General features: G+C 37.0%; 2 protein-coding genes and 2 pseudogenes across 2 annotated transcripts; 3 read left to right on the forward strand and 1 right to left on the reverse strand.

The window, feature by feature from the left end:
• The first annotated feature begins 2,277 nt into the window (after positions 1-2,277).
• LOC109054621 (fibroblast growth factor-binding protein 2-like) lies at positions 2,278-3,944 on the forward strand. Its single transcript, XM_042770021.1, has 2 exons — positions 2,278-3,077; positions 3,439-3,944. Exon 1 carries the CDS (start codon positions 2,333-2,335, stop codon positions 3,068-3,070), a length of 738 nt encoding a protein of 245 aa, XP_042625955.1. The 5' UTR covers positions 2,278-2,332; the 3' UTR covers positions 3,071-3,077; positions 3,439-3,944.
• A 1,718-nt stretch (positions 3,945-5,662) lies between these two features.
• LOC109058814 (fibroblast growth factor-binding protein 1-like) lies at positions 5,663-6,992 on the forward strand. Its single transcript, XM_042770023.1, has one exon. It carries the CDS (start codon positions 6,207-6,209, stop codon positions 6,978-6,980), a length of 774 nt encoding a protein of 257 aa, XP_042625957.1. The 5' UTR covers positions 5,663-6,206; the 3' UTR covers positions 6,981-6,992.
• Positions 6,993-7,991: 999 nt separating this feature from the next.
• On the reverse strand, positions 7,992-16,380 carry LOC122147521 (annotated as a pseudogene).
• A 4,241-nt stretch (positions 16,381-20,621) lies between these two features.
• Positions 20,622-27,323, forward strand: LOC122134094 (annotated as a pseudogene).
• The last annotated feature ends 50 nt before the right edge of the window (positions 27,324-27,373 follow it).

Genomic DNA, 27,373 nt, shown 5'->3' on the forward strand with positions numbered 1-27,373 from the left:
AGTAGCAAGAGAAGACCACAGAGCCCATTTACGACAACTTTTTAGTCATTGACAATAACACCACCAAATATTTCAACTGTTTAATGTTAGAGACATTATGTCAGGTGCTACATATTTTTGCTCAGATCCTTCACTCATTGTGTATATGACAGTGTTATCGTGACCTTGTTGTACTTGATTTATATCTAGAAAGGTCCCTTCACTTCACAGTCTCATTGATTTGCCATACCACACATAGCATGCGCATACTTGATGGTCAAGCTTACTCAGAGATGTTCAGTTGTGGTGGGCCGGGTTGTCAGTGCCGTTGGTTTTCAAGTCCATGTGGTTAAGCTGGCTAAAACTGTAAAATATTTAAAATAAAATTTCAGATGAAAAAAACATTCTGGTGTTGTAAATTCCCAATTCAACCGCTGTATATAGCATTTAAACTGAGTTCACAATAGATCGGTTTTAAAAAATAAAAAGAGTAAAAAGAGTATAGCTTACAAAACCTACAATGTCATGAAAACACAAAACCAGTGTTGGAAACTTTTTTTAGACTATCTTTTATAAAAGGGCGATATTTGCCACAGGAATTAGTTTTCATAGACATTTTTACTAAGAGGGCACACACACACACACACACTCAGGGCAGGTCTAAGGTAAGACACCAGTCCAGTCTGTGCTGAAATGCTACTGTCAATCAAATTATTGTTGGGGGGGCATCTGAGATCAGCCCATTTGAGAAAGGGAAAATGATTTTGACGAGATAAAAAAAAAAAAAAAAACACTGGGTGGATTTTTATCATTATAGGGTGGTTGTGTATACACACTGCCAACACACATTTTAGTATAAACAACTTGTAAAAGTGCATGTAGCATCCGATGATCCCTTTAATTTGTATGTTTGCATGTAGAATGATAACTGTGATTCTATAAGCAGGATGGATTCTGAGTAGCTGTTATGATTCATTTTTTTATCATTCATCAACTGTGAAAGTGATATTATTCCTCTGTGCCGTTATTATTAAAATTGTGGTGGGGATTCTTTTAAATTTAACTATTTTTAAAACTATCTTATATAATACTATATCTTTTATATAGTTCTTAGCTTGCATGAACGGGCCCTCTGTTTCTGTCAGTTTTCTCCAGAAAAGTCTCGATGAGTTAGACAGGCAAAGAAAGTCTGGGACTTGTGGAAGCCAGTAAAAAACGCCAGAAATAAAAGCTGTAATTGGCCTCTCACACAGTCACAGATCCTTTGATTCTAGCTGAGCTGACTTGTTCTGGATGTTTACATTTTAATTCCTGCATCAGTTACGAGGACCCCCTACTTCCAGATATGATTGATTGCTTGAAATACAGATGTGATTAGTTCAATGTGTCTGTCGTAATTCAGAAGATCAGCCACACTTTTTCACTAATGGCCTCTAACTCCATGCCTCATCTCTTTAAGTGAACATGTTCATATGATTATCCAATCGTGTGCCTGACATGTTCCCAGTCAGAGTATGATCCTTCATGCAGAACTGTCAAAATCATCAAATTAATATACTGTATGTTTAGTATGAAATGCCCATACATTTCTGCCTAAAAAATTAAAAACAGATAACTGCATTGTCACCATATTGTGACTTAATACCTCTTATTGTAAACTTTATTTCAAAATTACCTTAGATCTTTTATTTTGAGGTAGAAATGGTTTCAATAGTTTAGTGAGACAAATATAACATTTTATCACATTTGAACCAACATGTTACACCAGGTTGGCATACAGTTTTTAAAAAGAACCTTTTTTTCTACATGTAAGGACATTTTAAAAATCTAAAGAATATTTTTCCACTATAAAAACCTTTTTGCAATGGAAAGGTTCTATGGATGTTAAAGGTTCTCCATGGAACCATCAATGCCATTAAAGAACCCTTATTTTTAAGATTGTACGGTCACACAAGGAAGTCCAGTAAACAGCTTCTTTTTTAAATACTAACATAACCCAAGATTACGATTTCTTGATGGTAGGCCTGGACAGATTGTTCCTAGCATCATAAACACAAAACATGACTGGAAAACTAATATAGCTGCGGTTTACCGTGAATTACACAAACAAATGCTGAAAAAGTTCCAGAATTGGGGTTGTAAAGGAGCGCTCTCTGTTCCACTTTACTGTGTCTGGGCATTTTCTTGATTGGTTACATATGTGTCCCTGCCTATTACTGACATTCCTCAGATGGCCAAGCGGGAAGCCAGCTTGTGGAGCAACTTTTTATTAACCTCAAAATACCATTTTTGTGACCAAAGCCTTTAAATAGTGGAGTCAGAAGTCCCTCCACCAGTGTCAGCGCCTCACAACATGTGGACAATCACACTCCTGCTTACATGCTGCCTCCGGGTAGCACTTGTTAAGAGCCAGGATCACGACGACATCGAGTCAGCATACGGGAGGAACATTTGGAAAGACGTGAATGACTTTCTTACCAAAGATACCAGAGATGAATGCAGCTTGAGTGTGATGGAACAACACGATCTCACTAAGCTCCGCATTATTTGCCTGGGCACAGAGCGCTCTTACTGGTGTGAGTACCAGGGCAAGCCTAAGGTCTGCCGCTCTTACAACAACAACCCAACGCATTATTTCAGGCAGATCATGTGGGAACTCCGCAGGCTGCGGAATGCTTGCCAGGGCCAGAGCATCCTCAAGCCTCTCATGTGCAGGAGAGCTTCGGACGAGGCCCAGATGGTCTTCACAAGCTCATCCTCTTCAGACACCAAGCCAATGGACAGGCCCTACAGACCAGACCCTGACAGAACCGTGCAGATGAGACCACAACAGAGGGGACGAGAGCAGAGGCCAAAGCCTACAACACCACAAATATTACAAACCCAATCAGCCAGGACTCCTCAAGACAAGCCGAATCAACCCAAAGCTATCAAATCCACCACAGAGAGGAAAATTACTACACCCAAACCAACTATACCACAACCAACTACGCCGGTACCCATGAGTAAGGCCAAGAAACTTGCCCAGGACTACTGCTGGCGCTCTTTTCAGGGTGTCTGTTCCTTTGTCATAGGGTGGTTCAAAAACTAAGAAAAGGGTAGGATTTTATATCACATATATCCACTTTATTTTTTTATTTAAGGGTGGTTGGTACATTTGTTAACTGAATGTGCCATTTCCAAAAACAGTCTGTTATGTTGCTTGATATTGCAGACTGGTATTTATCATATTATTTTAGTTCATTATCATAAAATTATAAATATTCACTGATTTGTATCACAAATATTTTACTGCACTTTGTTATTCTTCTAGTTTACTTATAGTGTCTCATGAATCGGAAGTCTGGCAAATTCAAAGAAAATAGCATATTTCCTCCTTGCAATATAATGTTGTAAATCTGAAGATATAAGTTGTTTGCAAATCTGAAACTTGTGTGTCCTCTCTTTATACTACTGTAGTCACTCACATTTCCGCAGACTGTAAACCCCATTCAAGACGACTCCAAATGTCTTAACAGCATGAAGGTTTTGGACTGACGGGAAGAAATGGAGGTGTTTGTTAAGACTGACAGGACTTTGGGAACACGATTAATATATTCTTATTTATGACAAATGTACAGACTCTAATGTACATGTTATCAGAATAGACAAGATTAGACAGTTATCAATGAATTTAGATGTGAGCATAATGCTGGCATGTTTTCTTCTCTAAATGTAAACTATATGATCAGGAACTTCATCTTAGCCTGTGTACTGAATGCTATATGTGTATTAATCTTGCTATGTTATATATTTATGAGTGCTGACCAATTGGGTCAACATTTTTGAGAGCTGTGCAGCAACAGGTCTCTTCAGACTGTAATATATCAATGTGAAAATGTATAATGTACATGAATATGGATTTGTGTCTACTAGCCTACATTTTATAGTGGAGTAAGTAATACTCAAATAAATATATATATATATATATATATAGGATTTGTTTTGGTTTTTTTGCTTGCCCTGAATAAATTTTGGCTCTCTACTACCTTTTTGCTTTTTTTGTGTGGGGATGATTTAGATGAGTGTGACAGCAGAGGGCACTATTGTGCTAGAAAACGCGAGAAAGGACTTTCAAATACAGGTCTGTGAGGACGTTTACCATAGAATATTTATGAAAACCATGGTCCGCCAAAATATGATCAATTTATTACTACCGTTTAAAAATTATAATTCATCGAAAGATTGTTGCTGGTGTTGTAATTTTAGTAACTATACAGGCGTATAATACTGTATGTTTTTATATGATTTAGACTATTAACATACAATTTTATCATGTGAGAGTGAATAAAAATACATATATAGCCTACCAATAGTTTCTGTTACAAGATGGTGTGTGGCTGGCAATTGCAAATAGCAGTGTTTGATTCGTTTGTCGTTCTTTTGAGTCGGATCTTTTCGATCAGTTGAATCGATTAAATAAAAATCATCGATCTGGGGTGCGTTTCCCAAAAGGATTTTTATCCAACTATGGTCGCAAGTTCCACCGTTACCAAAATAGTTAAACTATTCGGTGTTTCCCGAAACCATAGTTCAAACCAAACTAACATTCGTAAACAACGTCGCAAACTTACAAGCTACAGCTCTCGACCTATAGTTAGAAGCATAGTTTCTTGTTAGTAAGACTTATGGACTTAAATATATTATGCTCTTTGGGACAATAAGCAAGCTAACATGCAGTACAAACAATATCTTTCATTCTATTTAAATATATAGCTAGTATACATTGATTTTATTCGATAAATTTTAGCGTGTCCTCTATAGCAATTGTTCCCAATCCTGGTCCTGGAGAACCCCCAGCACTGCACATTTTAGATGTCTCCACTGATCTATGTGGATGTCTCCCTGTTCAAACACACCTGATTCAACTCATCAGCTCATTAGTGAAGACTCCAAGACCTCAAATGTGTGTGTCAGATAAGAGAGACACCGGAAGCGTACAGTGCTGAGGGTTCTCCAGGACCAGGATTTGGGAACCACTGCTCTATAGGATAAGTGCAGTTTTTAAGAGTGTGCAGGTGCATAAATGCCTAAGGGAACCCCGGAGTAGGTATGATGTAAGAGGGAACCTGCGATGATAATTATCAAATAAAGCACAGTGACAGGGAACAAAACACAGTAAATTACTCATCAGGTGCTATGTTCAATACGCAGCATCTCAGAGATCGCGAATCAATTAATTAGCAGAAGTTATTAATCCAACACCTGCGTGTGACGTCAGTAAAAACGTCCCTAAATTGTTGAACTAATGTGGTTCAAACAACGGAGATGCGACCGTGTTGTTCGGGAAACAGTCGTTACTGGCTAACTTTAGTTAGTTCCCACAACAATGCATCGTACTATGGTGGTTTATCAGTGAGTTAAGTCATTGTACAGGAAATGCACCCCTGAACGATTCTTTGACGAATGCGTCCGAGCTGTTTTTCGAGTCAACAACTCGATATCCGTCTCTTTCGAGCATGTGCAATTCAATTTGGTTATAATTTTGATGCGCCGAATCCAGATAGCTTGTAGTAATCGGCTCAAGTTCGGCAGCCCCACGGTTTTACTGCAGATCAGATTCTGCTACGGTATATGATCCGTCCCGAGTGAGGCCCAAGCTCGCACTTGCACATCTAATTCTACTACTACGGGCCGATTCTTGTTCAGCGGAACTCACCCGGATCTGTAGAGTCTAGGCCACTGCTGGCAAAGGCTTGGCTTTGTTCAGTCATAGATGGCTAAATAACGTTTCGCATTAAGGACCGTTTCATTAGTGCATGGTAGGTTATTAGTTTTTAAATACTGCATTATTATCTGTTGTAGGCTGTTCAGAGGTGTATATTTTGGTAGCTAATTGTTGCATTATTGTACGCCTTTACATCGAGAAAGTAGCATTTACCCAACGTCCATCCATCGTCGTACCCCGTATTTCCCTTTACTTTCCGAGTCCAACTGTTCAAAAGAACCGATTCGCAGAAATGAATTTTGTGTCAGGACTTCACATGTATTATAAAGTTATTCACAGTCCTCAAAAATTTGTAACAGTTTGGCAGAACATTCACATGTAAGCTACCATTTGTACTATGCTGATAAGTTATGATCTATAAATAAACCTAGACATGCCATCAAGTCAGAGTTTTGCCCTATAATATCCTAGAGCTAGACGCGTTCAAGAATGTGAAGTCTGAGGGAGGTGCGTGCGCGACATGCTCTATAAATGGCACACACGAACTTCAGGTGCAAAAACCAAAGATTTCACGGCTCTCGTGTATTGTTATACCAGAAGAGTTTATTTATTTTCAACAAACACCATTTGTGACTACACATGTTACGTCAAATTGTTCCTGCAGTTGTTTAAATATAATTCCGATGAGGACATGAAACGCGTGAGAGACATTGCTCTCGTTCTGATCTTCGCCTGTCTCGTGCAGCAGTTCGTGCAGGTGTGCAGCCTGAGAGACAGAGGGAGGAGAGCGCAGGCAGATGCGAAGGGGAAGAGAAGAGGTCAGCGGAATGAAAGTGGTCTAAAAGGGAGATTCTCGCTGAAGGACGGAGCGCGGTGCTCGTGGCGCGCCGCGCGGGGGGGTGATGCGTTTGTATTGAGAGTCACGTGCAAAAACGGGGCAAAGACTTTCGGCTGCGAATATGTAGCGGAGCCCACAGCATGTGAACAGTACACATCTAATACCAAAGCCTACTGGAAACAGATTGCCCGTTCGCTGAAAAAGCAGAGGAGATTGTGTCGCGACTCTACAGCGATGGTCAAAGCCGGTATGTGCAGGAGCGCGCCCGCGGACGCGCACTTCAGACTGAAGGACACGCGTCCCTCCTCCAGAGTCCCGTTACCGCCAACCGCGGGGAATAATCACTGTCCGGAACGGATCGAGAGGCTGAAAGAGGCCGAAGAACACTGCAGCAGAGCCTGGTCTTCATTGTGTGCATTTGTCTTCTTGATGCTTGAGAATGATGAATGCTCATGATTGACTTTAAAAGAAACTTTTTTTCAAGGCAAATTTTATATTCCATTAATTTCTTAATGAAATTAACTTCTTGCACTCCTATTATTTTCCCTATTTTGTGATTCATTATTAGCACTTTAAATTAACTGTAATTTCATTAAATAAATATGGCCATCATCCAATTTTTTTTTTTATCCAAATCTAATGTATTTACAGTGTATTTACATTTTGGTTTGAATGAAAAAAAAAATCGGTAGTTCTTCTGAAACTATCCACACAAGAATAGGCTATAAAACCTGAAATCACCATGTGCGAAGTAGCCAATGGACTCCACACAAAAAATAAAAAAAATAAATAAATTAAGATAGATATTAAAAATAATGTCTTAATGAACAAAAATATGTAAACATTTAAATATAAAAATGTAATAAAGTCCCCACCATGAAAAAAAAAAAAAAAAAACTGATTTGCATGTTTTGTGTCTAGAGACTTAAAGTTGATGTGTAATAGAGGAAGAATTTATCATATGACAATGGTTACTGGCGTTTGTAATCTTGAGTGATTTCTTAATTAAAATGCCTTAATTTTTTTCTTTTATTTTCTCTATTGTCTCTTATCCTCACCTGAATAGGAATGTTCATGACAGTTTGTAAAGGTTGTTTCAAGCATGGAAACTGACAATTGTAGAACTTAATACTTTGCTCTTATTACTTTTGACCCAGATAGATATCAAATCTAATCCTATTGATGGAGGTATTTAAGTGTGTGTGTGTGTGTGTGTGTGTGAGAGAGAGAGAGAGAGAGAGAGAGAGACTGTATGTGCAATGTAGTAAAAATGTATCTAAAAATAAAATCTAATTCAACTGCATCTCAACATGATAGCTTTATCTTAGGTGAAGAGTGGCTGTTTGTTCTTGCATGTACTGAATGACCTTAGTGGTTTAACAGATTAATCACTCCAACAGTGATCCTTGCATTCCATCTGAGGCCATGTGCTTCTTTACTAGTCATTACAAGAATTCTTGGAAACCGTTATTCTTCAAGTTCTGATGGGTGATCAAATGCCTGAGGCCACAATACACCACAATTCTTAAGCCAATGAGCCTATGTTAACTTAATGTTTAGAGCTGGAGAGATCTCAAGATAACATGATCATTAAAAGCCTAAATTAGGCTTAATTTTATCATTAGCTTTTTTTATGATTATTTGGCATATTTACTGGTATTGCAATTGGAAATGTTTAATTTTGTTGTTGTATTACAGTTTGCTTTTACAGTTTCTTACGAACAAACCCTCTGAATCACAGAGGTTTGAATATGTTCTATGAAAACAATAAATTACTGTTTTGAAGCTTCACATATAAACATATTTGGGGATCCAGCTCTTTCTACATTACAAGCTGTTAGTCTTAAACCAAAACATTCAAGCGCACAAAACCGATTTTAGCATCTTGTGGGTTTATGGTAACCATACCAGCCTGTGATTATGAAATTAAACACACTTACACATGTTGTGGCCTCTCCTTTCCAAAATCAACATTCCCACCAAAATTATGAACACGTTCAGATTCCATTATTGCAGTTTGCTTATGTTTGTTTTTATTCAATCATTTAAAGAAAACATCTGGACTTCTAACATGAAAAGTAACACAAGGAATACAACTGTTAGTTACACACAGTTAGTGGTCGAAATTGTCAAATCTTGTTTTATGAGCTTAGATTTGAGCATGCACACCTTTGGACATTGAGTGAAATGTGATTACTAAACAGAACAGCAGCAGGAAAATCTAATGGAGTGTGAATGGGGCCCAAAAACCACATAAATTTGCCTGGGGATAAGCTTGCAACAGCTATTCACATGAGGAATTAATTTGCTCATATGGTTCCCAGATAAATAATTGTGTGACATTTAAGAATTAAAGAATAACAATTGCTTGGATTTCAGTTCTTTGCTCCTTTCAGAATCAAAATCAGATTTTCGTCTATTAATGAAGGTATAGTGCTTGCTTTAGTGAATTATGCCAAATTGTGACTTAATATTCTGAAACCCTCACACACACACGCTTTCATCTCCCACTGAGATTAATTCAAGCACTGTTCTCATGTAACCTCTCAAGGGGATCCTGGTGGGTCCTATGGGTGGGGTTTCATGAAGGGTGGCCTGATCTCACACCCTGACATTCTGAACACTTGATTTGGCTAAAATAATGAGTTTAATAAATTCCATCCTGGAAACAGTGGAGACCTCGGTAGAAATTAAGGGCTTTGTGTGCTGAGTGTGCCAGTGTTGGGGATTTAGTAAAGCGATTTAGAGCTTGTATCCACACACAGAATCCACACATAATAAAAGAATGCGATCTTATAAGAGTCTCAACATCTTTGTAGCTCATACTGAGTTAAGAAATCTAATATTCAGCAGTGAAACCACAGTGACAAAATCTGTCATATTTTGCATTGAGATTATGAAATAAAATAAAAGTTACCTTTTTTTTTTTTTCTTATGGAAGGATCATTAATCTTGTAAAAGGATACTCCATCCCAAAATGAAAATTTTGTCATTAATCACTTACCCCCATGTCGTTCCAAACCTGTAAAAGCTCTGTTTGTCCTCGGAACATAATTTAAGATATTTTGGATGAAAAACCTGGAGGCTTGAGACTGTCCCCATACACTGACAAGTAAAATAACAGTTTCAAGGTCCATAAAAGGTATGAAAGTCATCGTCATAATACTCCATCTGCCCATCAAATGTGTAATCTGGGTTATATGAAACAAAATAATGACTTTATTCAATAAATTCTTTTGTTACGGTCTCCTCTGTCTCTCATTATCACCGAATGCTGTGTATGCCCCTCTGTGTCATCCATGCCACAAGGATTGCACTGTTTTATTTCAAATCAAAGCTGAATATACATAGAAACAGCGCATCTTGTGGCGCGGATGATACAGAAGAGCATACACAGCATAAAGTGAAAATGAGAAACAGAGGGAAACCGTTGACAAAGTAATTGTTGAATAAAGTCATTATTTTTGTTTTCTTCGCTTACAAAAAGTATTCCTGTCGCTTCATATAACCCAGATTGCACATCTGATGTCAGATCATTGAGTATTCTGATGACGCCTTTCATACCTTTTATGGACCTTGACCCTGTTATTTACTTGGCAGTCCATGGGACAGTCACAAGCCTCCCGGTTTTCATCCAAAATATCTTAAATTGTGTTCCAAAAACGAATATAGCTTTTACGGGTTTGGAACGACATGGGGTCAGTGATTAATAACAAAATTTTCATTTTGGAAGGAGTATCCCTTTAACTCCCTTGCCTATCTCTTCAAAAAGTTTTTAATTTGTGTGAATCAGGCTGTTGTAAGTTTGTTTAATTTAAGAAGAAAATATTTTAGAATGTTAATATTTATGTGGGAGGAAATAGACTCAAGAAAAACTGCTTTTGATGGGTCAAAATAGGCTGAGGGGGAATAGGGAAGATTTGTTAGAGCAATACTGCCATCTAGTGGAAAATGTATTATTTGAGCAACAGAAACAAAACGAGGAACTTCATAAAGACGTTATGAAACAATTAATATGCTCATAACAGTGGCGTGCACAGTGGCATTATGAGAGCACAATCGCTGGTCCCCCTTAATCGCGCAGGGGTTCAGGGGGGGGGGGGGGGCATCTAGATCAGACCAAAAGGGCACTTAAGCGGCAATTAAAGGGCCACTGGCTCAAGCCCCCCGACCCCTGTGCACCCCACCTATCCATAACAATTTTTATTTTCAAAGTCATCATCACACAGTTTTGAAAAATACATCAAGCAAAACAATTCAATTCTAAAACCACCAAATTCTGTAAGGAATCAATACACAAAAATCACAGAATACCCTCCTATTCTCCAACACTGAAACTACTTATTCTCAAACCATAAAACATTAAAGATGTAGAAATAAAAACACAACTGAAAGAACAAAAATATGCCCAAGAAGATCAAAATATGGACATAAACTGATGTAAATAATAGTAGCACAAAATACTCTTTCTAATCATTACCACCACACACAGGTAGAGCAGGGCCTTCTGGTAATCTCCTTCAGTGTCTTCCTAAAATAGTTGCAAAAACAATGCTAAGATTTATCTCTGTGTGTGTGTGTCTGTGTGTGTGTGTGCGTGTGCGTGTATGTGTGTGTGTTTGCATAACTTGCCTGTATGGTGCTATAAAGTGATTCTCCATACTTCTTCTTGTACATTGCTCTGACGTCCAGCATATCCCGTTCACTCCTGGACACCATGATCCTTATGAGAGTCTCATCATCAGTGCCGGCACGCTGTCAATAAACAAACCAATAATGTGTGAAATCAGTTGTTTCATTATCATTCAGACCAACACATTCATTTAATAAACGGGCCACAAATTGTTTTTATTTTTCCACTTGAAGTGTCATTGTTTGATAATACAACATGAGCAGCAAATGGTCCAATTCATGATTGTCAGAGGGGGCGAAAAACTGATGAGAATCTCATGGAAATAAGCCTTCATACCCGCATAGACGCTCGAACGGATTCAGCAAAATAACCCAGACACACTTTTTGCACATTTAACTAAAAGGGGGAGAGAGAGAAAAATTTTGGTTTAAATTTCAGTTAAAGGGATAGTTCACCCACCAGTGTCATTATTTACTCACCCTCATGTTGTTCTTAACCTGTATGCTGTTACTAAAGTTATACAGCTCAACAGTGAGCTTAACAAACCTTTATGTGAGAGACAGACTGAAATTCAGTCTTCCACTGAAAAAAATAACAGCATACAGTTCTAGAATGACATGGTGAGTATTCACAGAACTTTGGGTGAACTATTGTTTTGCGTTTCATCACAGAGTAATGGTTCAGTCTGACCAAATAGCAAATGAACTTGTATGTTTTAGCCACACAGCAAGGATTTTCGTACCCACAGCCAGCAGCAGTGCTTCCAGGTTCCCAGTGCACTCATCTTTTATGCTCTCTTCAATGTCACAGCCGGCAATCTTTTTGTAGGCATCAAACACTGAAATTGGAACACCAAAGCCATTAGGATGGCTCTTCAAGGGAGTTCTGAATGCATCAAAATCAAAGCTTTGAACACACAAACATGCACCTCTTCTCAGGTGTTCAGCGCTCCTGTTGCCGAGTATGTTGATGAACTTGTCTTCGTCCGTGCCGAATTTCTCCTCTCCAGCAGCAAACAGCTCCTGAAACACGATCAATGAACAAACACTTCTAAGGTTCGCAACAAAAAAAACCTGAGGATCCAGTTACGTCTTTTCCATGTTTACATCAACAATTATACGCAACTCTATTGATTAATCAAAAACCAACTGGGTGCAGTTTCTAACAATGGATTCAAAACTCTTACAGTTTAAGTTGTGAAGCACAAAAGGAGATATTAAGCACAATGCACAAGCATCTCTGTGTTGAGTAATAAAAGTGGAATGTGATTTACAATACCAAGCTCCCAGAAGGACAAGAAAGCACCATAAAAGCTCAAATGAATCATATTGTATCAGAAGACTTGTAATAACGTGAATCAGTCATAGACTACTTTTATGGGCTTTTTTTGTCTTTTCTGGAGCTTCACAGTATATCTTACTCCATCCCCTTTGCATGAAAAAAAGATGCTTTGATATTCTGCCTAACATCTTTTGTATTTCACAGGAAAAAAGAAGATATTGCAAGGTTGAAACAAAAGGAGGGTGAGTAAATTACAAAAATCACACAAAATAAAAATTACATTGTTTCTTTACATATTTAGTTTTAACTTAACTTTAAAACTATAATGTTTTAACTGTTCATAGACATTTTTCTTTGTTCAACAGAATAAAGAAAGTCATATAATTTTGGAATGACGTGAGCAGTAAATTATGACATTTTTTTTTATAGGGTAAACTGTGTCTTTAAGACATTTATAATACTTTATGTGTGTGTTTAATCATCCCAAAAGTCTGACTATGAACTTTACCTTTGCATCTTTCTCCACTCTGCTCTCATCCACTCCCTCCTCCTTCCTTGTTTCCCTGAGTATAGGAATAGAACATAAACCAAGATCAGAGAGCCCTTCCTGCAACACATCAGCCCTCCTCATTCACCGCATATGCTGAGATGGGGCGTTGAATTTTCCCTAATCTGGTTAACTCCAATATAGAATTACCCACACTTTACCCCTGAGAACCATTTAATCTTCTCAACGACATTAACTCAAGAGCTTGTTTTAATTACTTAAGGATGACTTCACTGCTGCTCATGTTATCATTCCAAGAGGAAGCTGCTCTGTTTCATCTCTCAACCTTTTTTAGTATCCTCTCCCATCTCTGGCCATGATCAACACAACAACTGAAATCGTATATCAACAGTATGAGTAATAGTTTATTTTTGCTGGAAATTATATTAGAAATGGTAATTATATATGTCAATGTCTCATCCATGTACATTTTTGATAATCCAGTGAATTAAATATTTTACAAATTAAAAGTACTAAATACTTCATTTGATTATTTATTTTAAATGTACTGCAAAAACTCAAAGATTGTTATTATTATTATTATTATTATTAACAAATTCTACTTTTTAATATATTATAAATTTTCTACACTTTATTCTACTTTTTTATATACTATCTATCTGTATATATGATTTTTTTTCTGATTATAAACTCTTTTTGGCTCTCCTTATTTTTGTTTTCCCTTTAAACTGAGAACCTTTTTTGTTATTGATTTATTTATTTTTTTACCTGTGCAAGGATCAACAGCAACCTCTGGTAATGTCCTGACGTATCACCCATGATGTCTTTTTCCAGCTTGCTTCCATATTCTAGGTCAAGACACATGAGACGGGATCTGTTGACAGTTCACACTTATCTCGACAATTGCTGCTTATTGGTCCCATTGGAATAGTCTATTGGGAAGGGATCAGTTGTAACCGTATTGCCTTAAAGAGGACTTGTGCTCACTTTGGACTGTTTTTTTGCAATACAGACAATAAGGCATCTTTGGAGAAGAGAAACCCATAGTTTTACAAAAAAAATGTCACCTTACCATTTAAAATGAATTATTTGGAGTGTTCAAAGTAAATATAAATGGACATGGTCATGTATCAACCTTACAATAGTGGGAGGTTTTAATTTCAGCCATGCACTGTGCCTGAACAATGAATATTACCTTTCTTGTAAGCTTTGGCAATATCTTTCATCTCATCACATGTCCTGGATGCCAGGATCTCAATTAAAAACTTGGTCCTCTGTACCCACTCCCTGTAAGAAAATTAAAAATTAAAACAATAACCAATCTGAGATGAGATAGGCTCAAGTTTTATCATAATGTAAAAGCATTTTCATAACAATGTGTTTTTTTATTCTTTCTTTTTCTAGTTTTTTAATAAATAGCCCATAGATGATGGAAATGTTTGACGTTACTTTTGATGGCCTTATGGAGTTCATGTGCATCATATATTGTGGATGGAAACATGAGGGCCACAATTAGATCCTCTAACTTCCCTCCAAGCTCTGACCTTAAGTCTTTCACTAGATCCTGTCGAAAGGGACAAAATAAGAGAATTGAGAGAGAGAGAGAGAGAGAGAGAGAAACATGAGCCAAGAAACAGAAAGAAAAATATATTGCCCACTAAACTGGAGATGTGAAACTCATTAGCATTTTAACATTGTTTTAGACATTCATGACGGCACTGAATTATATCAACATCAATAAGAGGATGTGTGCAAAACAACAGTCCAAATGAATAATCTTGATGTACTGCTATTGATGCACAGCAGTGCTTCCAATTATTTAAATTGAACAACAATCATGTTTGAATACCTTTTGTCTAAATTTTGGACAGCATTTTTATTGTATTATCATTTTCAGAAGAACATGTACTTACAGTGAAAAGACATTTTTTACATAATTTAGATTCAACAAACTGATTATTCTGGTCTGACACTAGATAATAATATAATTTGCTCACCTTGCCAAAAGCCTTTTTATAGGCTGGTTTTATTTCCTGTCTCTGCGCAGTACTGCGAGCTGCCAATAACATGAGGATGGCATCTTCATCAGTGCCTGAAAATAAAGCATCCACACCAGCTTATAAGAGAGGCCGAAAGTAAGATATAGTATAAGAATGAGCTGAACATGTTTTTTTAGAAAGACACTCCTAACTGGCCATTCAAAATCAACAGGAAAACCCACCTAGATCTTAACAAAAATGGGTGAACTCTCTTAAAGGTCTGATTTGTTAAACTTACCGATCCCTTTCATGGCCTTGCGTAAAACCTTCTGCATCATGCTTTGCATTGAAGTTCACAAAGGGTTTCACACTTCCTCGGGTTGCCTGCAGAAAATACAAAACCAAAATCAGAATCATAATATAATATAATGGAGACATATATGACATTATGTCACATATATATATTCTATATAATATATATATTCTCACAACAGATAGACTTTATGAAGTTTGCAGGGCGAAATATTTATGATATTGAACCAAAAGCAGAAGATCAGGTTTAATTAGGAAAATGCAGGCTAAATAGGAAAATGCCAAACAGAAATAATTGAGATACATAATTCAAGGCACTAAAAAACATGAAGACGTGTGGAGCAGTGGTGAATTCTGAATGGATTAGCCAGCGCAGGTGTTTTACAATATGAGAAACATCAGCCTCATTTATTAAACCTCATGCTTGCAGTGGCTTGTGTCTTTTATCATTATCATGTGGAAATATGGAATATATAGTTTAGCAGACAGATATGAACCAATAATAGTGGAAACAGTTTGCAATAAATGTGCTCTCAGAAGCAACCATATCCACTATTCTTGTTTACATTGTGATTGTATCTTTCTGGTAACCTTTTAAAACCTCTGTAAACACTATATACAGACAGAGTATCTGTAATCCATACACTACTGATTAAAGATAGACCAAGATTGCAGCTCAGGTTATTGATAGTGCCGCGGTGAAGGATTGAGATAAGGTATACGGTTCGGGTTTAGGGTTCAAAGTTCAGGTTGAAAGTTAGGGATCAGTTAACCCAGGACCTTCGGTCCGATTTAATACCAAAAGCAGTAGCTTTAATCTTTCTTTGCTCTTGTGCTGTCTATAATAAAGTGCTACAACAACATACATATGTAAGGATTATGTCTTAGAATCACATCACCTTGTAAAACTGCCCGTGTTGTAGCATTAAACATTAAAGAAACAACACACAATATGCCAGCCCAAGCATGGCTGATCCTTGTGGATGTACTACAGTATATGGGTGTTTGCTTGGTTCTGGCAGGTGTGGGATGATAAAGCTACAGTGACCTATTCGGTGGGTTTCCTCAGTCTGATGTGACACAGGTCTCATCTGCTGTAATCCAATCATCCATCACCTTAACCTCCATGACAACGGTCGCCATGCCAACACAGATCTGATAACTTATTCTTGTTTATGGGAATTCATGTATGTGGAAAACTGGCCCCTTTATTTATTTATGATTATTACAGTTTAATAGGGTTAACACTTGTATTTGTATACTTCTGGTTAAACTATTAGTTAAAATGATTAAAAAAAAAAAAAACTTCAACCAACATTAATGTTATAAGCTTAGAGTTAAGCCAGCAAAACATGACACAAGACAAAGTCCCAAATTAATAAAACTCAACATAAATTAAAATGTTAATATTGATACAAATGGTGATATACATTTTTAAAGATTAATTGTGAAATTCTATTTAAAGCATAATCACTATTTGATCACCTTTTAATCAACTGCTTGTGGTGTGCTTACAAATTTCATGTAACAAATGCAAAATGCTACAAATGCAGCTCAACTCTTACCATTTGTACAGGTACAGCCTGTGAAGTGCTGGGGGGAAAAGTTCATAAAGTTATCATTATCAGACCATTATCAGACCAATTCAATTAAAATTCGTTACGTTGTGATGTTAAATTACAGGTCCTAGAATCGACAATTGTGTGTAGCTAAACGACTTTAAGTCTGTTTCCATAATTAATTCCTGTCATTCAGGCTACTCATTCAAGCCCCGCTGTTACAATGCGTTATCTGTTCAGGACCGCGAATATACCTACCTGTCGAAGTATTCAGTCCACCTGCGCGCGAGAGCTCAGAGGTCTGGCGCGTGTCGACAGTCAGCGAAGTTGTTGTAGGTTGTTGTAGATGGATGTAGGGACACGCCCTCAAAACCAGTTGTCAATCATCTTGACTGACGTGGAGAACAAAGTAAGACGATAGTTGTAAGAAGCTGTAGGCTTTATATTCGATGTTCGTGTCTAAATGAAATGTATATTTCTCATTGTTTGTAAACAAAAGGATTTTAATTATTGTTATTCAAAATAAGTAAATTGTTATAGAAATGACCAGGATCCGTTTGAAACTCTTTTACAGCAAAACTCCAAACGTCCACAAGTGGACAGTATAGGGCCAAATTCGGGCACCTTTTATCCTTGCTTTTTTTTTGTTCTTTTCTTTACATATATATTACAACAATGTAATTTCCGTCACATCTTAAATTGTTTTACAATTGATAACAATCTGAAGAAGAATTTTTTTTTTTTTTTAAATAAATAAAATGTCTCATTTGTCTTTGTGATAATTTCTTAGCTATCAAAATAGTTTATGTAATAAAATATTTGTAGTTATGTAATAAAATAGTTTTATACAACAATATATATGTAATAATATAAATATTATTTTTAGCTTTTTGCATACTTTGATAAAATTCTAGCTAGTTTGGTGCAAGAGAATTTTCTTGTTTGCATGAAAACTAAAGGTATTATAAATGTGATCTTTAGATGAAGTTAAGATAATGTTTGCTCAGCTTTGAACATAATCAATAGTTTGAAAATGATTTATTATATCAACATCAAGCTGTGACAGAAGTAATAACCAGAACACTGAGAAGCCCTCTCCGAAAACTGATCGATGGGCAATATAGTAGATATATTGCTTGGGCCTTCCTAAAATAACTATGTTTTTGTTAGTGCCTTTTAATGATATGCTTATTTCATGATTTATAAACTACTTCAACACAGCAAAATAAAACTATTTTTTCTGTGTTATGTAAATAAAACATACTTATTTCCTGCCAGAGAAAGACAGGAATAATAATAATGATTAATAAATTACTAATGCATCAGTGCCTGAAGTGCATCTCCTAAGTTCACTCATACCATAAGTATCCCTCATCAAATAGAAGAAATCTGCTGTTTGTTTGGCTAAAACTGCTCAAGTATGCAGTGTGGTGTGAATTTCATTTTCTCACTTGCCTCATGCACATAAACACACACCCTGCGAATGGTTTAATAAAGCAACAGAGTTGACTTCATTGGGATTCATGGATGAAGATGTTTTACTAGCCCACTGATTCTGATTGATCCATGTGTACACATATATGCAAATGCATGTTTAGAAACACTTCTTAATAAATGGATCTTTCTTCCATGTGCAAATTAAGGTGTGATAGTGCTATTAACCTTTTGGTTTTGACATTAGTGTTTTTATGGTTTTCATTTTGTTTTTACCTTTATGTAACCTTTAACATTTTTAGAGAAATATTATTTTCTCCATCTCCATCATTTAGGTTTATTTAACTTCATTCAGTGTATCAAAGAAAGATCAATAAAGTACTGCTGAAAGAAATGCAAGAACGCAGGGAAAAAAAAATATATAAAAGGCACCCTTCTTTTACAGTGTTATCAGCAACACAAAAAAATATTTGAACATTAAACAGTATTTAGTGTGACAGGTCTCCATTGTTAGTTATCGATTCCAAAAGGAATTCAGGGTTGCATTATGGAAAATCATCTTTCATTCAAGACATTTCCTCAATATGCAACAGAATTGATTCCACTCTTTTTATTCATAAATAACCCTCTTCATGCCAATGACAAACAGTAAGAAAAAAAAAAAATCTATTCTTGCCCTGAAACTAGTTAGCAGAGATATTGACTGATTCTTTAATTTATCTTTTATAAAATGTGCATGTGTAATTTTGTGTGAGTGAATAGTATTGGCTTTCTACAAACTAATATAGGTTGGGTTGAATTAATGTAATTAAAACTCTGTCTAGTAAATCAATTAACTTTGCATGTATCTATTTTTACAAAGAATTGACGTCAGAGCAACATTTTTATCTTTAAAGATTTGCCATGCTATAGATGAATAAATAGTCAGTAAATACATCTTACATTTCCATTGCAAAAGCTTTGAAAGTCCTCAATACAGTTTTTCATTTTTTCATCCCTCCAATGGCACGGTGTTTGCTGTCACATCTTTCATTGTCCAGCAGTTTCAGAAATCATAGCTGTATGCAAATCCTCCAAAGTCTCTTTTTTTTATTTTCATCTTTATCCATGATGTTTCTCTCTCAGAGCACAATGATGTCTGCAGGATCCCAGATGTGGCTGAAGGGTGCTATTGCCCACAGAGTTCCTGAGCTGTTTAAACAGCATCCACAGAAGAAGTCCCATCAGAAGCAGCAATACTGTGAAGAGCCCCACATACACACTTAAGTTCCAGCCCCATCCCGCTGTAAGAGGCAAAGAGGTGGACGCCACCAGGAACCTCCTCGGGGAGGGCATCGGTTGCAATAAAATTGCATAAAAACTACTGCAGCCCTTTAGTGAATCCTCAGATCAAGCAGTGTGATAGTTCATAGTTCACTTTGGTGTGTAAGATTTATCCATGACAAGTGTCCTTGATGTCCCTCTGTCATTAAATCTTTATAATCCAGAAGGAAGCGTGCTGTCTCTGTGGTGTTGTGCAAAAAGAGAATAATGCTTGAAGCCCCTCTCTGCAGCTGCGCCCCTCCTACTGTAGAGTCACATTCACGCCCATTCATCCACTCCTGTGTGTGTGACCAAAATGTCCCCACAAAATAAATAATAAATAAAATCGCTATTAAACATGCTTAATAATGTAATAATGAAAATCTCTAAATGTAGAAAGGTTTAAGTCATAGCTTAGTGTACAGTAGAAATCAATGTGTGTATGTTTTGAAAAAGCATCATCAAAGATCAATATGATGGAGCCTTGGTTTCTTAAAAGCAGCCTTAGATGGTTTGGCTGGTCTGTTTGCATTTTTTAAATGGTTTTTGTACACTTTCAGCTGACCACCAACCCAGCTTGACCAGTCTGGGATACCAGCTACTCCTAAAACCAGAAAACAGATCTATCATAAAGAAATTAATATGTTTTTTTCAGCAGGGCTCTTCCTCCATGGTAGTGTTATTATTACGCTGAAGACATATTAAAAACAATTAAAATCAATGCGTGTGCTTCGTATATGTTCAGAAAAAATAAAAATTAGAACTAAAAACCTGAGTTGGAATAATTAAATAAATAATTATTCGAACACATGTTTTATTTATTTTAAATATTTACAATTATTTAATTCCTTGTTTAAATTATTAGGGCACTAAGGACAAAAATAGAAACGGCTGGATACAGGCTAACGTTATCCGTTTTCATGTTTGGAAACAGGAAACTGGGGAAATTGTTTATTGTTTTTATCAGAGTTTTTATCAGGGTTTTGGGGCATCGAGGGGGAAAACTGTTTGCTTTTTGACTTGATTAAAATATAAAATATTTTCCAGTGTTTTGAACGAATCTTATTACGCGTGCTATTACCATGGTAACCAGAGACGGTTTGGGTGGCTGACAAACATGGCGCTGCTGAGGAAACGTGTTAGCTGTAAACAAAAACACTTTTGCTGCTGCTGTACTTAGACGGATTTTTATTTACTTTTTTCCGCGAAGCGAACCATATCGTTTGGATAAATGTGTATGAAAAGGGGGAATATGTTTTTATTTTTTACGTATTAATGCGACTTGAATTTTCTTGTAAAGCGGACCAACTGACACAGCTAATGTTAGCCTCTTCATCTGCAGCAGAATCAGCCACTAACGAACTAATCCGCAGGATAATCCAGAATAGTCAGGACCACTGTGTCCATCGGAAAAACTCGAAATACAGACTTCTATTTCAAAGTACCTAACGTTAATTGGGGAATTAATTACACAGGACTACTCTGGGGCATCTTCAATATCAACGCTAACAGAAAACGGTTAAGCTGTCACAGTTCAGAAGGATCTGTGGAGTGATTATTCTGACAGACGAAATGGAGCTGAACTTAAACCACGTTGATTATCTCCAGGTAAGGTCTCAACTTCTCTATGTATTTGCATATCTGCTGTGATTTACAGTGATGGCGAATGTGCACTTGGTCGTTTAAAATGCACACTTGTAAGGCCTGTGGCTGAGTCATTAGGCATTTTAAATATTATTGATCATTAGAAAGATAATTTACTAATGGCCATGTCATCTTTGTTTTCTCAGGTTGGAGTGACTTCTCAAAAAACCATGAAACTTCTCCCAACTGTGGGGCGAAAAGCAACTCAAAAGGTATATCTGCATCCCTTTTAAAAGAATATCCCAGGTTTAGGTCAAGATATTAAGTCAAGCTTGTGAAAATCATCTGTTCACAGAAAATTATTATTACCATACATCTTATAACACAAATAATATTACTCATTCCTCACAGTGCGGACATTTATGCAAAAAAAAAAAAAAAAAAAACTACATTACATTCTCCGTAATCAGGAATTGCGAGGAATATTCTTTTAACAGAAAGTTCAGTCTTAAAACTTGCTGCAAGTGTATGAAATCAGGTATTAATATCCATAACTAAAATGTACAGTCTTATAAACTTTCCATAGTTTCAAGGACTTAATGACATTTCTTCTTTAGACTATTTCATGGGTTACTTTGTAAAACGAGGGCACTGGAGATTAGATCTTACTTGTGAACGAGCATGCAACATGTTTTGTTTATTTGAGCATGTGCTTGACATTTCTCCCCCGCTCAATTAAACAAGGAACAAGCATTTGTCTATAAGCACCCTGTTGGTGTATCTGGTGATGCTAGTGTGTCGGTTTCTCATTTCAGGTGGTTGTTGCAGATCATGATGGTGTTGTGACCTGTTTTGGAATGAAAAAAGGGGAGGCTGTGGTATTTATCAGAAGCGTTTCCTGTTTTAGTGTACACAAACATTCAAAAGTTTGGGTTCAGTCAGATGTTGGAAGGAAATAATACTGTAAAATCAACAAGGATGCATCAAATTGATGAACGGTGACAGTAAAGACATTTATGATATTATTAAATGTTTTGTTTTAAATGATAAAATACATTTATTTTGAACTTTATATTAATCAACGAATCCTGAGAAAAATCATGGTCTTCACAAAAATATTAAACAGCACAACTGTTTGCAACATTAATAATAATAAATTAATATTTCTCAAGCTCCAATCACTGTGATTGCCATCACAGGTATAAATTGCATTTAAAAATATTTTAAATTAGAGACAGTTATTTTAAATGTAAAAAATATTTTATCATACTATTTTTACTGTATTTTTGATCACATAAATGCATCCTAGGTAAATATAAGATACTTATTTCAGAAACATACAAAAATCTTATTGACCCCAAACTTTTGAATGGTAGTGTGTATATTAATGTAAACAAACAAAGTTATTTTTACTCAATGGGAGAATAAATGTCTGCCTTTTTTGTCAGCCTGTGTTCAAATCACTCCCAGGACAGAAGATCTCCAGACTTGAGCTTGGAGGGGCTTTGGGAACCCCAGAGGAAAAGATCTTTGTCAGCTCTGGCTCTGAAGTGAGAGGATATACGAAAAAGGGCAAACAGTTTCTTACATTTGAAGCAAACCTAACAGAGAGTATAAATGCCATGTGAGATCTGCTTCTTGTTTTTCAGACTCTCTCAACTTTGGGTATTTTGTGCTTCACTTTTTGTTGTGCCTTACTTTCCCACAGGCATGTTTCAGGGGCAGATCTGTTTGTGTGTGCCAGTTACATTTATAACCATTACTGTGACTGCAAGGATCAGGACTACTACCTGTCAGGAGACAAGATCAACGACGTCCTGTGTTTACCTGTGGAGACTGTGGGCCACATTGTGCCCATCCTGGCCTGCCAGGACAGAGTACTTAGAGTATTGCAGGTAGTCCGACACAACCTCTAGTCATGTTGGCCACCTTTTGTCTCTACTTTGTTACCCAATTATACTTTAGCTATCACTGGTAGCCGTGATATCCTTTACTGGGGTGGCCATATCCAATTCTTGATGCTCAAGTCCACAGTCATCCTACACTTTGTGCTCCATCAGGGCTCCGACCTTCAGTACCACGTAGAAGTTCCCGGACCTCCAACTGTTCTGGAACTTCTCAACAGAGATGGAGGTATGTGCTAAAAATCTGCTCACTCGTTTTAATGTGAAAGAATGTATTGTTTGAGTCTGAGTATTTGATGCATAATATCTTGATCTTCAGGAAAGGGTGGGTGAGGAAGTTCTTTATGGAACAGCTGATGGGAAACTAGGTATTGTGCAGATTACCAAATCTGGGCCCATTACTAGTTGGGAATTGGATAATGAGAAGAAAAAAGGAGGTAGGAATTAGATAGTGAGGGGCTATTAGAAATTAAAAATTGAAGCCATGCTAATTTGTATTGGTCTTTTGGTGTTTTCAGGTGTGCTTTGTATTGATACTTTTGACATTGTTGGTGATGGTGTGAAGGATATTCTGGTGGGAAGGGATGATGGGACTGTGGAGGTCTACGGGTTGGACAGTTCAAATGAGCCAACGCTGCGCTTTGAGAATGTGAGTGTCACATTTGAATGATAAGCGATACATGGAACAGCCTCATTTTGTCTCAGATTCAATTCTGCTGCGCTATAGTTGTGGTAATTGTCTTTCTCTGTTTACAAGGTTTTGTCTGAGAGTGTCACATCAATCCAGGGTGGCTGCGTCGGAAAGGAAATGTATGATGAAGTTCTTACAACAACTTACACAGGTTAGCTGGGGCATTTTACTACGTATTTCTAAGAACAATACTGTATGGGTGATGTAAGTATACAGTTTATCATTCACCTGTGTTGACTGAGAGAGGTCATGTGACTGGTTTTCAGGATGGGTGTCAGGCCTCACCACAGAGCCTCAGCAGATGGTTGAAGGCCCGGGGGATGAAATCAAGATGAGCCGGGAGACCCAGGGGAAGGTGGCTGCACTCAGGTACTACACATCCGGCTGTTTCCTGCCATGATGAGGAGTCTGAAACAGCCTGCAGAACATCTGTTTACCAAACTGACATAGATTTTGAAATACCTTCTGCCATGCTTTGTTTGGTAATGCATGTGTTTGTACAGGGCAGAGTTAGAGCAGTTGCAGGTGAAAGTGTTGCAGGGCAGAGAAAAATACCAGCAGAGCTCTCAATCCAGCACGGCAGTGTCCGCTGTGCCAGTCTTTAGCATCAATGACAAATTCACATTGTCCCAGGATGATGCCAGCTACAGCCTCACACTAGAGGTGCAGACCGCCATTGACAACTTGCTGCTACAGGTGAGAGCAATACACTCATTTATCTTGCTTTTATTTATATAAACTACTGTTCAAAAGTTTGGGGTTGGTAAGATTGTTTTAGTGTTTTTCAAAGAAGTCTCTTATGCTAATAAAGCCTGTATTTCTTTGATCAAAAATATAGTAAAGAATGTGAAATATTATTACAATGTGAAAATAACTTTTCTGTTTGAGTATAATTAAAACATTTATTTTATAATTTATACATTTATTCCTGTGACGGCAAAGCTGATTTTTCAGCAGCCATTACTCCGGTTTTCAGTGTCACACGATCCTTCAGAAATCAGTCTATTATGCTGATTTTGTACTCAATAAATCAGTCAGCATTGAACTGGAAGTCAGAACTGGAACTATGCATTTTAATTAAAGTTGTATTTTAGATCTTCGCTAATTCTACATTATTTTTAGATGTATTGTAATTTCGGCATTATGAGTTTCCTTACATTCACTTGCATGTGTTTTTTTGTTTCTGATAGAGTGATGTTCCCATTGACCTGTTGGATGTTGATAAGAATTCAGCAGTGGTCAGCTTCAGCGAATGTGATTCAGAGGTAAAGCATCATTAAGCTTACTTAATGACCACATCACATGCGTTTTGCAAAACTGTCCTTGTTTGTTCATCTAACCCCACAGTCAAACGGGAACTTCCTCCTCGCCACCTACAGGTGCCAAGCAAATACCACTAGGCTGGAACTGAAGGTGTCTGATGTGTTTGGATAGTTTTCAATATAATAATGTATGTTTTATTTTTTCTTAAATTGCAAGGTAGGCAATATCTGAGCATTTGTCCTGGTTTTTCTCTAAGTGAGATCTATAGAGGGTCAGTATGGCACCCTTCAGGCTTACGTGACGCCAAGGCTACAGCCCAAAACCTGCCAGGTTCGACAATACCAGATCAAACCCCTTTCCCTCCACCCAAAGGACACATGTAATTGATCAGGAGCGGTGAGCTTAGAGAAAAGCAGCAGTTATAAATTCTTATCATGCAGTTATTCTGCCAGCTAAATGTTACTGTTATTCTCTCTTCATGACTAGCCCCATGAACACCTTGAGACTGACAGGACAGTTCAGTTTTGCAGAGATCCATTCCTGGATTGTGTTCTGTATTCCTGAGGTCCCAGAGAAAACCCCGGCAGGAGACAGCATCACATTCCACTTTCAGAACACTTTCTTAGGCACACAGCTAGAAGCCACATATTGGTGAGGCCTGCCTTTTCAATATCCAGATATGTTTATTTATGAAATGTATCCATGAATAAGTACTATTTTTCTTCATATGCATATGATTGTTTTTGAAAAAAGCTGATTATGATTTAAAATATATATATTAAAGTTGGACAAAGATCCTACTAGATGTATTGTAATCAATCTTTATACATTTTTGTAATGGGTTCCAGTAAAGGTGAGGCAAACTTCAAATCAGACAACATTTCTACCATATCCATACTGAAGGAGGTTTAGTCCAAAGATGCCACTAAGCGAAAAATCAATCTGAATATATCCTACGGTGAGTTCACAAGCTGATCTGTTAATTGATATATGTGGTCTTCCTCTTGACTAAATCCAATCACAAGTGATCAGTGTAGATGCATTTGGGTTGCGTAATGATACTAGTTGTCTAACACCATGTCTGTACTGGACTTGACAAATCGACCATTGCAAATCATTTGCACTTTGTGTCAGTATGTCAAAAATAGAACGAGGCATCAGTTTACTGTCGGGGATTTGACATGATGTGTCGCACCACACCGCATACAGTGTAGGCAGCATCACTGATTATAATGGGTTCTGTTGTCTTTTGTTGCGCCGTGTCGAGTCGTTCACATCCAGTGTAGACATGGTGTAAATGGTGATCTGTCTTGGCTGACCACTTGTGACTGGTTCAACTGAGACGATGTTGATACCAGATAAAACTGATCTTAATTCTTCATGCATCACATATAATTAATATTTGTTTGTTGTGTTGGCTGTTATGTTGGTTTTAGAGGTGAATGAGGACTCTGTGAGCCATACTCTTCGAATGATTCATCCCAAGCTAGAGTATCAGCTGATTTTGGCCAAAAAAGTTCAGCTTATTGATGCTTTAAAGGTAAAAAATAAAGACTACAAAAAAACTGCTAAAAAACAAGCCTATTGAGTGTGTGTGTGTGTGTCTGTGTGTGTGTGTGTGTCTGTGTGTGTGTGTGTGTCTGTGTTTGTGTATTTTATGCAGGAGCTGCAGGTGCATGAGGGGAATGCAGATTTTCTGATTCCAGAGTATCGTAGTATATTGGATGAATCTGCCCAGCTCTTAGAAGAATATAAGAAACAACCAGCTCACTTAGAAAGATTGTATGGTGAGTGAATTCAGATGAGCGAGGGAGATGGTATTTTACAATACATTATTTGAAATTTTAGATGTTAAGTTATTCACATGTACTGTAGATTTCTATAAGATTAATGTTTTTTCTCACAACCCCTGCATATTCAGATGATGTCTTTGGAGAAGAAATAATGACATATCTATGGGTAAACAAACCATTTTGTGTTTTCTTACAGGTATGATCACTGATCTGTTCATCGACAAGTTCAAATTTAAAGGACAAAATGTCAAAACAAAAGTTTCACAGCTGCTTGCAATTTTGAACAACTATGAACTTGATTCATTGATGGAATTTTTCAGTGAAGCTTGATGGAATGTAAAATTAAAGCACTTTTTGGGACTGTGTTTTGTGAATTTTGTTTTTGCATTAAACATTTGGTGTTCTATAGGGATCAAGCTGATTGTACCATTATAGATTCAAATTAACATGTTCAGTGCAATAAACACAAAAATTATCTGCGACTGCAGTTGTTGTAAAACTCATCCATTGTCTAGTTCCATTTCTACAGAAATAAAAAGAAAATCATGAAAAATTTCAGTTTTGTTTGTCTTTCAGTCAGGATACAAACTTTCAGTTAATAATATT

This window comes from Cyprinus carpio, chromosome A14 (genome assembly GCF_018340385.1).
Source record: "Cyprinus carpio isolate SPL01 chromosome A14, ASM1834038v1, whole genome shotgun sequence".
NCBI classification, from domain to species: domain Eukaryota; kingdom Metazoa; phylum Chordata; class Actinopteri; order Cypriniformes; family Cyprinidae; genus Cyprinus; species Cyprinus carpio.